This window comes from Rhea pennata, chromosome 6, assembly GCF_028389875.1.
Source record: "Rhea pennata isolate bPtePen1 chromosome 6, bPtePen1.pri, whole genome shotgun sequence".
NCBI classification, from domain to species: domain Eukaryota; kingdom Metazoa; phylum Chordata; class Aves; order Rheiformes; family Rheidae; genus Rhea; species Rhea pennata.
In genome coordinates this window covers 17,319,866-17,336,661 of record NC_084668.1, presented here as the reverse complement: position 1 = coordinate 17,336,661, position 16,796 = coordinate 17,319,866, and the positions used below count along the sequence as shown (strand labels likewise).

Sequence of the window (16,796 nt, the reverse complement as noted above, 5' to 3'; positions counted from 1 at the left end):
CATGGAGGGGGTGAACACTGGGCTCCATCCTGGCCATCGTCAGGGTGAAATTGTGCAGAAGGGCCGGGCACGTGTCCCCAGCTCAGCAGCTCCCTGTAACCATCATCACCGCTGCTCTGCCAGCACGTCCTGGTGCCCAGCCTGCCTGCCTCCCTCCCGCCTCCCGGCCCGGCCATGCCGTCCCCGCAGTGGGCCGGCCCTGCCTGCCTCCTCTTTGTGCCGAAGGCCTTGCTGACGCTGGAACGGAGGCGGTCGAGGCCTGGCCAAGTCCAACATCTGCTGGAGACTTGCTAAATCCCCACCTGAGTAATGCTTCTGGCGCGAGGCTTGGCCGCGCTCACGCGCGTGCGTGCTGCCCTCCCTCCGTGCCGTTCGGCAGGGATGGCTCCGCTGTCCCAGAGTGCTGCCGGTGCTGGGAGAGAGATGGGGTTTTCCAGCGTGGGGAACGGGGATTGCAGCACCTCAGGTCAGCCCGGGCCGTGAAACCTTCCTGGCCGATGTTGATGCCTTCCTCCTCCTGCCTCGGCTCCGCCGTCCCTTCCCGACCGCCTGCCCGCTCCCTGCTTGCCTGGGGAGCCTGCACCGTCCAGGCTCACCAGTGGATGCCGGAGCAGGGAGGTGCAGCCCAGCCCGGTCCCGTGCCCCCGGGCCGTGGGCGTGCAGGACAGGGAGGTCTCCGCACCCCATCCTAGGGCGTCTTCCTCTGGCCGGGGCCGTGCAGGTCCTGCAGCTCCTCCCGGCACCCTCTGTGCAGCTCAGCGGTGCTGCACTGGCCCCGCTCGACCCATCGGCATGGGCTGGGCTGGCCGAGGAGCTTGTCAGGGAAGGGTGTATAACTGCGGTGGGGAGCTGGCTGAACACCCTGCACCTCCGGGATGGCACAGGGCGGGGAGAGCCAGAGCCCCAGAGTGGCAGAGGCTGGGGGGATCTCAGGGCGCCTGAATCAAGCTGGATCCCAATCCAATGCCTTTCTGTGGGTTGGCAGGTCCCTGGAAGGGGTTGCTGTCAGTGGTTCCCCCTGATATTGAGGGTCTCTGCAATGGGGGGTGGTGGCTGCTCTTGCTGGTAGCATCTCACGTAGTGGGGACACATCCTCCCCCACATGTCTGGGACTGAGACCACCAGCCCCATAGCCATGTGCAGCCTGCCTGGACAGACTGGGTACACGGAGGAGGAGGTGAGCAAGTTATTCTGGAGGCGGGGAGCCAAAATGGGCCAGGCTGGAGCTGTTAAAGCCATTGCTGAAGCTGCTGGCAGCACCGGGCTGCTGCTTTCCCCGCCTTTGGCTGGCTCCGTCCCCTGGCCGGGCTCAGCGGGGAGGGAGCCACTGGCTCTCATCTCACTTTCACCAGCTGACTAAAGCTGAAGGAATCCGATTCCCCCTCCCCATCCCGCCCCTCTCTGCGGTTGTCCGGTCTGGCCGCTGCAAGGTAAGGGCTCGGTGGGATGGGAGTTTTGGGGGTCTGGAGGGTCTGGCGAGGGGAGGCCGGCTCCGCACCTTCTGCCTGAGTAGCAGGGTCTGGCTAGGCTGGACTTGACTCTACGAGACTTTGAATCAGGAGAGTTTCTCCTTGTTTCTTGCGGTTGGTCCCTGCAAGGAAAATGCTGGAGTGTTGGGATGGGCTGGAGATGCAGCTACCTGGCAGGGCTGCTGTGCCAGGCAGGGAGGGAAGGACAGGCTTGTCAGCTCTGAGAGCTCCATGCCTTCCCTTTCTCCTTGAAGTCAAGCCCTGTTGGAGTGAGTGTGCACGAGAGCACAAGTGCAGGCCTCCGGGCAGCAAGTGCTGTCAGCAGCAGAGCTGGGGGGCAGCTCGGCCTGACCTCCCGAGAGGTGTCCACGGTTGACAGGAGCTTTGGAAATGGGGGTGGGGGGAAATGGCAAAAAAGCAAGCAAAACAGAAGCAGATTTTTTTTGCTGACTTTGTGGGTTTCACTATTTGGACCAAAGGAGAACCTGAGCCAAGGGGTTATTTGAAAATGTGGCTCTTAGCTCTCTGTGGGCATGGACTGGAATAGGAGAAATGTAGACCTTTGGGGGAATAGAGTGGAGGTTTTACATTTGCTTGTGCATTTTATATTTGCAAATGTGTACACAATATTTTGCTGTGTATTTTGGGTCGATTAAGCAGCAAAGGTGAGGGGAAAGGGGAATTAAATCTCATCTGGCTTCCAGGCAGGGCCAAGAAATGGATTCATATGCTGATCTGTAGTCACCTGGGCTGGTGAATTGTCAGCTTGTACCCAGTGCAGATTTTAACTTGGACCGACTAGACCAGTGCCAGGCACTCCTGGGTGGATGTGAGTCATACTGTGCCTCCTGCTTTGGGATAGAGCCACGCATGCCATGGTCCTGCTCACTAACGCAGCATGAATGTGTGAGCACTGGTGAGGGCCCACTGGCACGGCTCGTGATGAGGACGATGGTGGGGGAAAGGGCAGAGAAAAGGATTTGCAGAAATGGGGTGGGTTTGAGAGATTGCGTCAAGAGAGCCAAAACGGAGAGCCGTGGCCTTCAGAAGGGGTTGGTGACTCGGCCACAAATGATTTCCACTCTTCTTGAACTGTGTATTTATTTTAGAAGGAGAAACTCAAGTCTCCAGTGAGACACTTGCATTTGCAATTCTGGCTGTGCCTCCTGGCTGGGTTAAAGCATCATGCGTAGCCTGAGGGGACATCCCCTCTTCTCACCCAAAATGTGTACTTGCTCTTTGAGGACAGATGTGACAGCTGTGCACAGTGGTGCCTGGCAGGGCTGGGGATCACAAACTGGGGAGTTACTGCAGCTGGCGGCCTCATCCTACCAGCCCAGTGGGGTGATGCTCAGCACCTGGCACGGGGAGGCTGCATGACTGGCCCTCCGGGAAACCGTCCCTCCATCCCGCGGGCTGCCGCTGTGCCTAGGAAATGGTTAACGCGGCGCAGCCCTGCCTGTGGAGGAAGTAGTTAATATTCATAGCTAGGAGCTGTCTGTCCCGCTGTCCTTCCTTCATGGCAGCTGGCGTCTCACCCTCCCCGCAGCACCTCGCTGGAGGAGTTAACCGGGCCCGGGACTGTCCTCACGAAATTAGACGCAGGCATTCCCGAGCCCCCCTTCTGAGCTGCCTCTGCCCTGCCCCTCCGGCTCGGGGCCGCCAGCGCTCGGGTCCCTGTGTGGTCTGGGAAGGAGGGGAAGGGAACAGCACCTCCTCTGTCTCCAGCGAGCCCTTCCCTCCTCCATCCTCCCCTCGGACGCTCTGCGCCTGCTGCACCCATGTCCCGGCAGCTGCCCGGGGCCCCGTCCCGGAGCTGAGCCTTCGTGGCGCTGCGGGTGGCGGAGGGACCCTGCGGCTGCCCGCGGGCGACCCTCTCGCTCACCCCGAGGGGCTCGCCGGTGGGGAGGGAATAGCTCCGTGAGAAGAAAAGCAAAGCCAAGGGGACCAGCGTCAACCAAAGGCAGCCCCGGGCTGGCAGCTCCTGTCCTGGGCGGACACACGGAGCCGGCTGCGGACGCCGTTTGAGCCGCCCTCGTGCCAGGTCCCCTGGAGAGCTCTGGTGCTGGAAGGAGTGAAGGAAGGGGAATTTGCCACTCGCTCCTTCTCTTCGCCTGGGATCTGTTCTTCCCCATCCCCTTTGGGTAAGTCCTGACTTTGCTTTTCTTGGAGTGTGATGGGATAGGGGAAAGGGGCAGGGGGCGTGGGAAGTCCATGGCCATGGCTCAGAAGCTGGGGTGGCTCTTGGCATCGTGTCTGGGCACACGATGAAACCAGAGCTGTGGGGGACTGAGCTCTACCCTGTAGGGACTCAGCCTGGGTCTTCACCCTGTGAAGGATCCTGGGATCCTATGACCCTGCCTGCCAGCTCACGCTTTGGAGGTGCCCCAGGGCCAGTGATCTGACTGTGCTGGAGTGGAGGGAGCAGGCAGGATGCTGCTTAAGCCAAGATCAAGGAAAACACGGTGATGCCCCGACATTCCCGTGTGTGCCAGAGCCCTAGATGGGATTCGTGCTGGCACAAGGTGCTGTGCGGTCAGACACCGCTGGACCCAAGGCAGGTGGCTGGGATTTGGGGACACGGGTCCTTCCTTTCCCCACCTGCCTGTCCCCATGTGCTGCTGTCACATGTGTTGTGGACCAGGTTTTCTTCCAGAGATGAGCTACAGGGTGATGGGGAGGGAGAGGGCAAAGCATTGCACCTCTGAGGGCAGTTAATGGTAACTGTGGCAGGACCAGCCTGGGCTTAGCAATTCCGCCATGCATGGTGCTACGACCAGACTGATAGCACATCTGGGGCTGAGCCCTAACCAGGCCCGGATGGCACAGCTTGCCAGGCTGGAACTGCTCTGACCTTTGGGACCGAAATCTGACCTTGCTGGGAGCTGGGACCACTTTGTTGCAAATGGGAACCTGTGATCTTGCTGTTTAGAGGACAGTTGCTTTGGCTAAGACAGCCTGTGCCCCCTTTACTCTTATTTTTTGAGGTGCAAAGATTTTATCCAGTTTCTCAGGAGCCAAATGGTTCGTGGTCATGTGATTGATAGCATGGTCTAGGGGTGATGTGGGAGGCCTGGGGGTTGCAGGGAGTAGCAGATGCTTGGCTGTTGGCCAGGGGATGTGAGGGGATGGGGACAGGGTGGGCTGTCAGGTGTGGAGCACAGCAGCCAGGGGACAAGGAGCTGGCTGAGGGTGGAGGTGCTACAGCGCTGTCTTTCCTTGCCACTCTCCTACTGCACTTGGGCTAGGGGCCACCAAATGTTCCCTGCCCCTGTCTGGCCAGAGGAAAGGTGGAATGGTGTGTTTGGGGCTCTCTGGTCCAGCTGTGAACTGCATCGTGCCCCTTGCCAATCCCCTTTTCGAGATGTTTCTCCTGGCTCTGGGGCAGTCCCCAGCCCACAGTCTAATTAAAGCTTTTCCTATCTATTTTTCCCTCTAGAGCCATGTGCCTTCATTTATTTTTATTTATTCACTTTTCCTTTCCCTCTCTCTGCCCTATTTATCCCTGCCTCCCCCGCTGGCACTCGCTGTATTTCTCGGGACCAGCCAGCGCCCATCCCTGCCTTCCTGCTGTTGCAGGAAAGCCAGGCAATGACCCAGCTCCAAGCAATGTCTCAGCCTCCCAGGCATTGACACTGCCCCTGGACGCTCGCTTTTCTTTTCTTCCTCCCTTCACGAGAAGGGATTCCCTCCCTCACTCCTCCTTTCTGGTGTGGGAGGTGTTGCCGAGTCAAACGTTGTGGGTTCCTGCCTAAGCTGGGTGGATTAAGTTGCTAGGAGTCTCCAGAAGAAACTGTGCAGTCCCATCCTCACCTCCTTTCCCACGCTGGGGTGCTCGAGAGGACCTTGCTGTCCCTGCCAGGACTGCTCCAGCAGGCATAGTCAAGCCCAGGAGGGTCTCTGGGACTTGCCCACCTCCTTGGGATGCCACTGGTCACCGTCAGGGATTCAGGAGTGGAAAATCAGTGGTGAGGGGGTGCTTCCCGGAGTGGGAAGAGGCTGACTTGGTATGTCATGTGCTAGGTGTTATTTCCCCCTGCCTCTGCTTTATAGGGGAGGAGGGGGGAGGAGGGGGGCTTGGATGGCTGCATGTCTTGGAGCTGTTGGGGGGCCACAAGCACGTGGCAGCCTAGGCACGTTGGGGCAGGCGAGCCCAGCACACCCTGCTCCCTGAGCGGAGAGGGACAGGTTAACGCAGCGCCACTGCTCCCCGCCTAGGGGCTCGCTTTCGGAAGTGTTTTGCTTGCAGATAGGAGCGCTCTGATTTCACACTATCGCATTAGAGCCGTCTTCCGTTCCTGAGTCAGCCGCCTGGCCTCTGGCCAGAGAAGAGTCATTTTTTCCTCCAAAAGAAAGTGTTTAATGCTGCTTGCAGGCCCTTCCAGGAAAGCTCGGCGGGGAGCTGGAAAAACAAGAGTCTGCAGCCCAGCTGATGGCTTGTGCGGTCTGGGGGAGGGATGGGCATGGCTCGTAAGCTGTCCCTATTGCCATCTCAGTAGCTAGGGTCCCTGGGACCCCTCTTTGCATCCAGAGGTTGTGTGACCCATTTGCAAATCGTTAACAAGTGCAGTTTGTGCTGTTGGGGGCATCTGCTGCCCGGGCCAGTCTGTGCTGGGATGCTTGGAGAGGGATATGAGGCCGGGAGAGAGGGGGCGGCTGCGTGAGGAGTCCTGCTCAGGTTGCTGGAGGGCAAGGCGGTGACGTTGCTGTATTGTGGCTGTCTCTGGGCCCATGGGGCCTGGCTCTGGAGCAGAGCTGGCTGCTTGCACAGGCCTTGAATTGTGGCATCAAGGCATTTGGTGCCTCCTCGGGGAGGAGATGCTACATGTTGAGAGTTGAGCAGAAATGCTGCTTGTGCAGTAGCTCATGAGCACATCTGCTCATGAGTAAAGGACCCAGGCAGATCTGTCCACTCTGAAGGAGGGAGGGGGAAGCACAGAAAGGGTGGGAGCTTTTCTGTAGCCAGGAAAGAAAATGTCAAGGATGGGTGGCTGGCTGGATCTATACATCATCTGGGAGGAGAGCAGGAGGAAGGAGTGGGTGGAGAGGTGGGAAGTTGGGTCCTGAGTTCATCAGTCCTCCATTCATGGGAAGAACACATCCAACTGACACAGAGAGATCCTCAGTCTGCCCTCCTAAGGCCTGCACATGCATCACACCCACCCTTTGCATGGCCACAGCCCTGTCAATCTCCCTGATCCCATGTGTCCCTTCGTTGAGCTCTGCAAAGAAGTAGGGATATCGTTACGCGCAAGCTGATTCCCTATCAGCAGCCATGACCATCTCCATCGGTGGATCCTGGAGAAGAATTGCCATTAACATTAGATTGAAGCAGGGGGGTTATTTGCTGGGTGGCTTCAGAGCATGAGGTGCTTTCAGGGCAGGACAGCCAAAAGGAAGGACAGTGTGCAGAGCTGGGGCAGCGCGTGTGGAGCCGCGGTGCGTGGGGAGGGGAGATCTGTCTCCGGTGTCTTTGCATGGTGGCGCCTGTGGGATTGCAGAGGGTACTGAGGAGACGACAGTGTTGGTAGTTAAGCGTTACGGCGGCATGGAAGAGATCGAAACCATCAGCTAATGGGTCCCATTAGCTCCGTGCAGAAAGCCAGCAATTGATCTCGGGTCTCGTGTTCGTTTCTCCCCCTGCAGAGGTTGGGCATACGCAAGGGCCCCTGGACGGGAGCCTCTACGCTAAGGTGAAGAAGAAAGACTCCCTCCACGGCAGCAGTGGTGCCGTCAACACCAACCGCCTCCCGCTCTCAGCAACACCGAACCATGTTGAGCACACGCTCTCAGTGAGCAGCGACTCAGGCAACTCCACCGCCTCCACCAAGACCGACAGGACCGATGAGCCGGGGGCACCCGCTGCGCCCGCTGGCCACACGGTGCTGAGCCCTGAGGAGAAACGGGAGCTGGACCGTCTCCTTGTTGGCTTTGGCTTGGAGAGTGCGGCACCCATGCACAACCACGCACCGGGCCCTGTGCCCACGCGCTTGCCCACCATGCCAGGCCGCCACGTGGTGCCAGCTCAGGTGCACGTCAACGGGAATGCTGCACCGTTGGTTGCTGAGCGGGAAACAGATATCTTAGACGATGAGCTGCCCAACCAGGATGGGCACAGCGTGGGCAGCCTGGGCACACTCTCCTCCTTGGATGGCACCACAACCACCAGCGAGGCCGGGTACCATGAGGCACCCCGTGTAGGGAGCCTCTCATCCCTGCCCAATGGCCCTTCAAGCTACAACGGCACTGAGAAGCTACTCAAAGAGGGGCTCTATGATGCGGAGCCACTCTCCAATGGTGGTTACCCCTACAACAACCAGAACACGCTGATGGGGCATCACCTCCGTGACCCACTGGCTCACCTGCGGCCTTCAGCGTCCGCTCAGGAGAGCCTGGCAGGCTATCCACAGAGGCAGCCGGGCTTACCTTCCCCGGTCTGGATCCAGCCCCAGCCACTGGCCACTGTCCAGCCCTACTTGTATAGCTATGAACCTTCTGGTGCCTATCGCTCCCAGTCCTTCCCGACGGTGGACATGGCCAAGTATGAGACAAACCCCACTCTGCCCCAGGCCCCAGTTCGCAGCACCAGCAGCCGGGAGGCCGTGCAGAGAGGCTTGAATACCTGGCAGCAGCAAGGTGGGAGTCGGCCACCTTCCCGGCAGCAAGACGGCGGCTTGGAGAGTCACAGCCCCAGCGTGTCCAGCTGCAGCCCCCAGCCCAGCCCATTACAGCTCGTGCCCCCACACAGCCACAGCATGCCTGAGTTCCCTCGGGCACCCTCTCGCCGAGAGATCGAGCAATCCATCGAAGCACTTGATGTCCTCATGCTTGACCTCGCTCCCACTGTGCACAAGTCGCAGAGCGTGCCTATGGCCTCCCGTGAAGACAAGCCAGGGCCCCTGGTGTCCTCACTCTCAGCCCAGCCTGTCTCAGGCCTCTATGCCCAGCCAGCTCTGCAGGTGGCCCAGCCAAGGTCTTTTGGCACCTCCTTGAGCCCCACAGCCTCTGAACCTGTGCCCAAAGCCTATTCTCCCATGGGTCGAGTTGCTGGGGAGCCAGACTACATGGTGCAGGATTACCGGGAAACCTATTCACCCTACAGCTACCAGTCGCCTCCGGTGCCAGAGCCGAGGAGTTACAGCCATGCCCCGGCCAGTGCTCCGGTGAGCGTCATCCCACTCAGCACCTCATACAGCCCCGCAGGATCTCAGCAGCTCCTAGTCTCCTCCCCACCTTCCCCTACAGTCCCGGCACAAACACAGCTGCCCCCCAAGGGACTGGAGAGCTATGAAGACCTATCGAGATCAGCAGAAGAACCCTTGAATCTGGAGGGCCTGGTGGCCCACAGGGTGGCAGGTAGGATGCTTTGATTCCTTGGGGGGATGGGAAGGACCATGTGTCCTGAGATGCCAGAGCCCACTGAGGTGGCATGGGGCGGCGTGGAGTTGGGCTGGTGTACCTGGCTAAGCTAAGGTGCTGTGTGGGGCTGTGGAGGCCTGGAGGAGGGAGAGCTGGCTCCTCGTGTAGGGCAACAGGGAGCCGTGGTGACTCCTTGTCCAAGCTTACCGCTTGGCCATTCGAGAGTGGATGCGCCACATGTCGTCTCCGGTGTTGGGTGGGCTTGTACGCTGCTCTAAGGCCGCGGAGGGTGGCAGCCTGTGACACTCTCTCCTTGGGGTGGACTCGTGCTGGGGTGGGCTGAGCCTTACCATGGCTTTGCTCCCTGCAGTGTGCTGTCTTGGGGCTGCTGGTGTGGTGGAAGTGAAATAGTCTCCCCGAGCTGTGCCAGCAGGAGCACACAGCAGGAGCAGTGGGGAGCAGTGCCAAAGGCCGGTTCCCTCCTCTGAGCCCTTGAGTGTATTGACCTGGGGTTTCTCCTGCAGCAGCGCTGCTCACTGAGTCGTAGAGGGAATCCTTCCTTTCGGGATGATGATAGTGTCCTGTCTGGACCCCTCCTTGGATGCAGTGCTCCCAGTGCCTGCAGCATGCTCCAGGTTAAAGGGCGGAGCATGTGCCTTGTGCTGCAGGTAGCTAGCTCCTCTCTGACTGCAGCTTCTTCCTTTCCCCCCACGGTGCTGGGCTCTGGGCTCACGCTGCCTCTGGGCAGCCTGGTTGCTGCCAGAGGGGGAACCATGATGCAGGGTGGCAGCAGCATCCCTTGCCTTGCTTCAGACCCTGCTCTCTGGGGCTCCCCACCTGAGCTTTCTGCCCCAGTTGCTGAGCCACCTGGGCCCTGGGAAATTTGGAAATGGACCTAGTGTGTGTGTGGGTGCCCAGGTGACAGGAAGGCATTTCCCAGCCCAGCTGCAGAGGAGGAACACAGCATAGTGTGGTTGGGTGCAATGCAGAGCATTGGTGCTGAAGGGACTTGCTTCGTGCCATGAGGGGAAAACTGTATGGTCCAAATTCCTGCCTTCCCCTGGCTCCGGTTCAGGGAGACTAGGGGCACAGGGGGTGCCGGCTGCCCCAGGAATGGGCTCCCATCACCCTGGAGCAGCACGGATGCCCTCCCTCCATGCTGTTTGAACAAGCAGTTGTTTAATTGTGGAGTGACATTTGGGAAGGGTTCGGAGATGTGTCCAGGCTCAGGGCCAGCTCGTGATGCTGAGACTTGGCAGCTCCATCTGTTCCAGCTCTGCGCTCAGTCCAGAAACTCGCACGGTATTAGAGGGAAGGGGAAAAGGCTTGACTGGAAAAATAAAACCAGCACCAACCCACTAGGCACTGGGCTGAGTCACTGTGGCACTGGAGTGGGGGACAGGAGGGGTGCTAGTGGCATGAGGAAGGACTGGGATTAGAGAGGTGGTGAGGGGCAGCTTACATCTGTCTGAACCCATCTTTGTGATTCAGATTCACAGAAGTACTCAGGGACGCAGAGCTTGTGCAGTGGGTTTAAAAAATCCTGAGAATATACAGATGCACAAACTCCTGTGTATCTCTGGTCTGAATATTGTAATGGGAAGCACCCTCAAAATCCTCCTAACAGCTACAAAGAGGGGAAAAAAATAGGGCGGAAAAGAGCAGAGAGTTCCCCCCCTCCCAGGAGAGGAGGGGAGCGTGGAGGGGGCAATTAACCATCTCTGGCACCATCCAGATGGGTAATAGCATTTGCAGTGGGTCGGAAATGGATGTTTGCTTGTGTCTATGAAAAACTCCTGCCCTGGCTCTGGGGGTGTGGGGAAGGGTCCTGCAGGCTGGGCTGGGGTGATGGACATCCCCCTACAGCACTGGGCTTCCCAGGAAGGAGAGCAGCCCAGGGCTGGTGCCCACCCACCTCCAGCTGTCACTGATGGAGCCTGGCTGTCCGCCACCAGTGGGGACGTGCAGGCGGGCGCCTGACCTCCAGAAGGAACGAGGTGTCCTGACGGCAGTGCTGGGGCTGGGAGGGATGGCCATGGTGTTGGGGCTGGGTTTGTTTACATTCACTGCTGCTATAAATTACCTAATGCGTCCTGGTGCAGCAATGAGGAGCATCTCACAACTCCTCCGTGTCCAGAGGGTGAGCGCTCGCGCTCCCGTTTCCTGCAGGGTGGCAGAGGGGCAGGGATGGTCCTTCACATCCCTGTCACCTCCCAGCTAGGCATCTGGGGACATCCCTTCTCCTTACCCAGGGTCCCAGGGCATGTTACACCTGGGCACCCCACGATGCAAAGCCCAGGACAGCTGTGATGGGTTGTCTTTGGTTGCCCGTCGTGGTGTTTGCTGATCTCTTCGCTAGGCAGCTGCTCTCTGGTTGCGCCAGCACATGCAGGTGTCATGTGGAATGGAGGGAATCTGTGCGATATCATCCCCAAAGGGACAGATCTGAGTATCAGCTGAGCATTTATGGTGTGGCACAAGGCTGCACATGGCTGGGAGCTACCATTCATTTCCCTCTGAGAGCAGAAGGGGTGCCTGGAGCCCGGTTTGGGGGCCTGCGGTAAAGTGAAGGCTCGCTTGGACCCCAAGCAATTGTGAGTCCATCTGTGGGAGCCAGACTAATATTTTCTCTTGTTTTTTTCTCTCTCTCCCTATTGTCTTTTGTGATATTTGTCCTGTCTATCCATCTGCCACTCCCTTTCCCTGTGGTGGACCATGTCTGTCTTCTGTTGTCTCTCACCCTCCTCTCCATTCCCTTTGCACTCCCCATCCTGGGTGCACTGACAGAGTACAACGCCAAGCTCAGGGACCTCTGCAAGAGCATCAAAGCCCCCTGTTCTCCTCTGAACCATCCACGGTCCTTCTCCTTCTCCGGTTTGTTCTGTTCCACCTTCCTCTTTACTTCTCCTCTCTTCTTCCTTCCTTTTCCTGCCTCCTTCCATCCTTCTCTGCCTTCTTTTCTTCTCCTCTTCTTTCCTCCTCCTCCATCCTTCCTCCACTTTTCCTGCATGCTGAGTGCTCTGTGTTGCATGGACACAGAATGGGGGGAGGCTCAGGAGACCCTTCTCACATAGGATTGATCCCCCTTTTCAGCAGGGTGATGCTCAATGTCTCCCCCACATACACCTTGAGCTCCTCCAGTGGATGGGAGAGCCCCTGGTCTTGGATAAGGATGCTCCCACCCACCCTGGGTTTTGCTTCTCATTCAAACCCTGAACTGTTGTCTAGTGGGTTGTATTCCTGAGCCATGCCCTGGTGCTCACTCCAGCCCCTCTGAGCTTTGTCCCAGCCCCAACTTTACCCCTGGGGAAATAAGGGCAGGGATGCAGTTTGGCAAACCTCTGGTTCAGCCAGCTCCTTGCCTGCTGTAGGGCTTCTCCCCATGGGACTGTCCACAGCCGGGCAGTGCAAGCTGCAAAGGCTGATTTTTAAGTGTGGTTTTTGCAGGACAAGCAAATGCCTTGCTCCTTGAAGGTGAATCTCCTCTGGGCTGCCAGGCCCAGGCAAGCTGTGCTGGGGACCTGCTCGGCTCCCAGGCAGAGGTCTGCAGGTTTTGCATACATGTGTCCCCAGGGTGGGCAAGAGGAGGGGGATGGAGAAGGCCTGAGCTGAGGGATGGAGGATGAAGAGTGGGTTGGAGATTCATGCCTTTTGTGGGTGACTTCTATTTCCCTGCTGGTCACTGTGGGTTTCTCCCCAAAAGAGCTGGAGAGGTTTAAACCCTCCAAATCCTTGACACAGATGTATTCTGCCCAGGCTTGTTTGTGGTGATGAATGGTGCTGCTGGCTGTGCTGTGTGGGTGGCACAGCCTGCTCTTGAGCATCCCCAAGACTTGGGACAAAGCCACCGAGCTGGTCCAGGGCAGATCAGGGCAGGGAATGTAGGAGCCCCATGCCCATAATGGAAAAGCCACACCGACCGTGCACATGCAGTCCTGACTCTGCTAGTGATGTGGACCTGGCCATGACAGAGGACAGGTGAGAAAATCAGAGGTGGGGTTTATGTGGGCCTAAACCAGGGCTGACCTGCGACTTCTGAGCCACAGTGTGTTTGGCTGCTTTCAGTGCATGCTGCTCGTGCCTGGAGCACACCTCTCTCACCAAGGGACTGTGTGTCAGCCCCAGCTGCACTAGTTTTGTGGTGAAACATGGGTGATTGTGTCGAAAAAGTGCCCTGGGAGGAGGGTCGAAGTAGATGTGGCTCTGGCCTGTGGGATGGGGGAGAATCTGGCTCTGGCGGAGAGCAGTCCGGAGCAATGTCTGGGGACGTAGTACCCTGGCTCACAGCGGTGGTGGCAGCGGTGGTGTGAGGCAGGGGGAGCAGCATGCTGTTTGGTGTTCGGTGATGGGGAAACCTCCGTTGTGCAACCAGGCAGGGTGTTCTTGAGGAGCGCGAGCTGGCCGTGGACGGGTGGGCTGCACGACACTGTGCCCCTGGGGACAGTTTGCCCTGCCAAAGCTGGGCCGGGCTGTACATCTGCAGAGGGGGGCACGCCAAGTGGAGGTAAGGATACTTTAATTTTCAAGAGCCGTTTCCAGCACATAAATCACTCGGGGGTCGGAGGAAGCCGTGCTCAGAGCCTGGGTTTCCTCCAAGCTTTGCTGCGAGTGCCCTGTGATGTTTCCCGCTCTCGGCTCCTGAACAATGAATCCCTTTTTCCCCTCCTCCCTCCCCTCCCTGCCATCCCTGTCTGTTTTCCATTTCTGGGGAGCAGAGAAGTGAAAGTCCAGTGAACTCATGGGGATCTTGAGCGCAGGGCACAGAGAGTGGGATTCAGTGCTGCGCTGGCACTTGGCTGGCATTGCCAAGTGCTGGCTGCTCCCAGGAGCTGTGGGGGCTGTGGCAGCTCCTGCGTTGCCCTGTGTCCTTTTAGCAAGCAGTTTTTCTCCAAGACCCGTGCACCAATTCCCACGTGCCCCCCTGCTCCTACCTCCTCTTGGCCATTTTCCTTGGGATGTGCAGCCATGTGCTCCCTCCCTGTCCCCTCTCCGCCTGCTTGGGGTCTGGGGGCACCCAAGTGCATTGCGGCCGGGTGACACAGAGCCACGGCCAGTCCCTGCGCTGGAGCGGGAGGCTCCGTGCTGCGAATAAGTAATGTGCACTGGCAGCCGTGCTTCAAGGACCTGGCTGTTGTGCCTCCTAAATTAAAAAAGCAAGCAGCGTGAATGCCTGCAGCTTGAGGTGTGACCTGGTCCCCCTCTCTCTGCAATGCTAACTCGCTGCAGCTCGCTTTGGGATAGGCTGAGGGATGCTCCCAGTGCTGTTCTTGTAGCTTGTGCTAATCCACAAGTATTCAGGACATGGCACTTGGTGCACGAAGCAGAGAGAAGAAAAGAAAATGCAGTTGCTTTATTTTTTCCACATTTCTTTTCTTCCTGTACTTGCAACTTAGGGGGTCTTTCACTTAGAAGAAGTGGAGCAAAAGATTTAGGATGGCTGCTTCCGGCACTCCCAATCGGCCACTGAGTCTGACAGCTTCTCAGAGCTCCCTCCCTGTCCTCCTGTCCTCACCGATGGTCTTTTAACTGTCTGCCCCTGCCCTCCGGGCTGGGGCCGGCTGCCTCCCGAGCCCGTGAGCACCTGCAGACGGGATCGGGGAGTTGTGTTTCAAAGTCGCTCTTAGTGGAATTTTCCAGGCTGCCTCCGCTGCTCGAGCCAGCCCCCTTGGCGCGCGGCCCCCGCCTCGCAGCCCGGCCGCTTCTCCCCAGAGCGGTGATTTTATTGTTGTTGCCATTAACTGCGCTGATTATTTAGAAATGCATCCACCTCCCTCACTAGCTCGGAGCCCGTCCCCGGGCCAGGAAAACTCTGACGACGCTTGCACACGGCTTTGTTAGCGAGCAGTTTGTGCAGAGATACAGAGGAGAGGTCAGCGGGCGCGAGGAGTCAGTCCCATTCGCAGCCCCGGAGAGCGCCGGGAAGCAGCTGATGGCTGGTTTTTCTCTGTGAGCCCGTGGGAAAGGAGTTGGTGTTTGAAAAGTGCATTTCCTGGAGAATGATATTGTCCTTTTATTTATTCATTCTTTCATTTATTTATTTATTTATTGGCCTGCTGGGCTGCGAGGATTGTAAGCGCTCTCTGGCTCTCAGGAAAGGCCGAGGGGACAGTGCTGTCGCCTGTGCTGGTCCTCAGGTTGCTGTTCCTGCTTGCTGTGGCATCTGCCTGCTACTGCGGCACTCTGGCTGGGGTTGTCCTGGGAGCTCAGGGATGTGGCCTGGGCCTCGGGACTTTTTCAGCCCCTTTTTGGGGCAGGGTGAGCAGCAGGTCTGGGATCAGTGGGTTGCCTGACTGCTGCATGGGTCCCGGGGAGGAGAGGGACTGTGACACAGCTCTGAGTTGCTCCCATGAAACTCTGTGCAGTCTGATGAGGCCTCCTGCACCAAACCCGATGCCATGGCTGATTTGAGGAGCTCCTGCTTGGAGCACAGCACGTGTAGGCCACAGGTGCCAGTTAATGTCCTTGTGAGGGGAGTTCCAGTGCAGGGCCAGCAGATGTGGACCTTATTTTTGGGCCTTGCTGGGTGCCTGGAGAGGTGGGGTTACATCCTTCATCCAGGCCTTCCAAACATCCTCTGCCCCATGCTCACTCTGCCCTGTTCCTCAGCTTTCTCCCCATCAGTCCTGTTCTGTGGATGAGCTAGGATCTCTGATGGGATTTATCCTATGTTTCCCTTCAGTGACTTGCTCACTCCCTACTTACCCACTGGGACTAAGTGCCCCTTGGCCCTGCCCCATGCTGTGGGTGCTGATGCTTTTCAGAGCAATTGCCCTTCTCTTGTTGGGGGCATGAAAGGGGAGACCTGGAAGGAGATGGAGAGAAAAGGCTGGGCTTCCATGTGAGAAAAACTTGTGCTGGGGAGGCAGGGGAGCAACAGTGGTTTGCTGTGATTCCTTTTCCCATCCTTCTGCATGGCCCTTCCATCTGCCCGGGTGTTCCCTCTGCCTTGGAGACTTGCTGCGGAAACGGACCTTTTCTGCTGCTGTGATTGAAGCCACTTCTGGCTACAGGAGCAGGGATGCAGCCAAACGCAGCTCCTCTGGCACGGGGGGAACTGGCCTTCTTGCCTGTGAAGCACCCGTTACTGTGGGGCAGATCCTGGCCCTTGCGCAGCCTGCAGGTCTCCTCGTGCTTTCGGGGCTCAGGCAAGCAACATCCCCCCTGCTCCGTTAGCTGTCGCCGGCTCTCTAGGCAGTTGGAGGATGCTTGTACCCACCATACCCGATGCTGGGGAGTGCTCTGCCCAGTCAAATCCAGGAGTCAGGCAGTGCTAGGGAAGGCTAAAGCAATGATCTGTATGCTAGCCACAGGAAAAAAAAAAAAAAAAAAAAAAAAAAAGGCAAACCTGGCTTGCTTTCTGCTTGCCTATGGACCACTGCTTTAGGGAATATCTGATCAAGCTTGAAATGGGCCATGCTAGGGGGTTAAATGCTGCCCTGGGATGCGGGCAGTGAAGCTGCTGTTCCTGCTGGAAACAGCCCTCTGTGAGCCCTCGGTAACCTCCCAGTCCCTGGCTCTGCTGGCGTCTCCTGACTGCATCGCCCACCCTGTGCTTGCCCCCACAGAGGTGCAGTCTCAGGAGAAGCCCCCAGATGAGAGTGCCGTCCCTGCCTGCAAGCGGTCCCCCAGCGAGAGCCACTATGAGAAGAGCTCGCCAGAGCCCAGCTCACCGCGCAGCCCCACGGTCCGCTCGCCTGTGCACAGCGTCTCGCCCGAGGTGGTCAGCACTATCGCAGCTAACCCTGGAGGGAGGCCCAAAGAGGTGTGATGGGGCTTGGCCATGGGTGGGCAGCTTCTGGGGGGAGGTGGCTGCCTCTGGGGAGGAGAAGGGCCTGGAGATTGCTAGTGGACCTTTAGCATCCGCAGCATCCCATGGCAGGAGGTTAGGGGATTAGTCAGGCTATTTGTGGTGTTTTTAGCAGGGAGGATGGGAAAACCTTCCTTTTGCCCTCTCTGCTCCCTATGTCT

At 58.3% G+C, this 16,796-nt stretch overlaps 1 protein-coding gene across 11 annotated transcripts in view; it reads left to right on the top strand.

The window, feature by feature from the left end:
• Window positions 1-16,796, top strand: part of TNS1 (tensin 1) — a 65,495-nt gene that overhangs the window by 26,680 nt on the left and 22,019 nt on the right. For 9 of the 11 annotated variants that reach the window (XM_062579308.1, XM_062579307.1, XM_062579305.1 and 6 more), the window contains 2 exons: window positions 7,116-8,825; window positions 16,394-16,590. In XM_062579308.1, coding sequence (XP_062435292.1) covers window positions 7,116-8,825; window positions 16,394-16,590 — 1,907 coding nt within the window. The remainder of the gene's footprint in view (window positions 1-7,115; window positions 8,826-16,393; window positions 16,591-16,796) is intronic. The other 2 variants (XM_062579310.1, XM_062579309.1) reach the window with 1 other exon arrangement.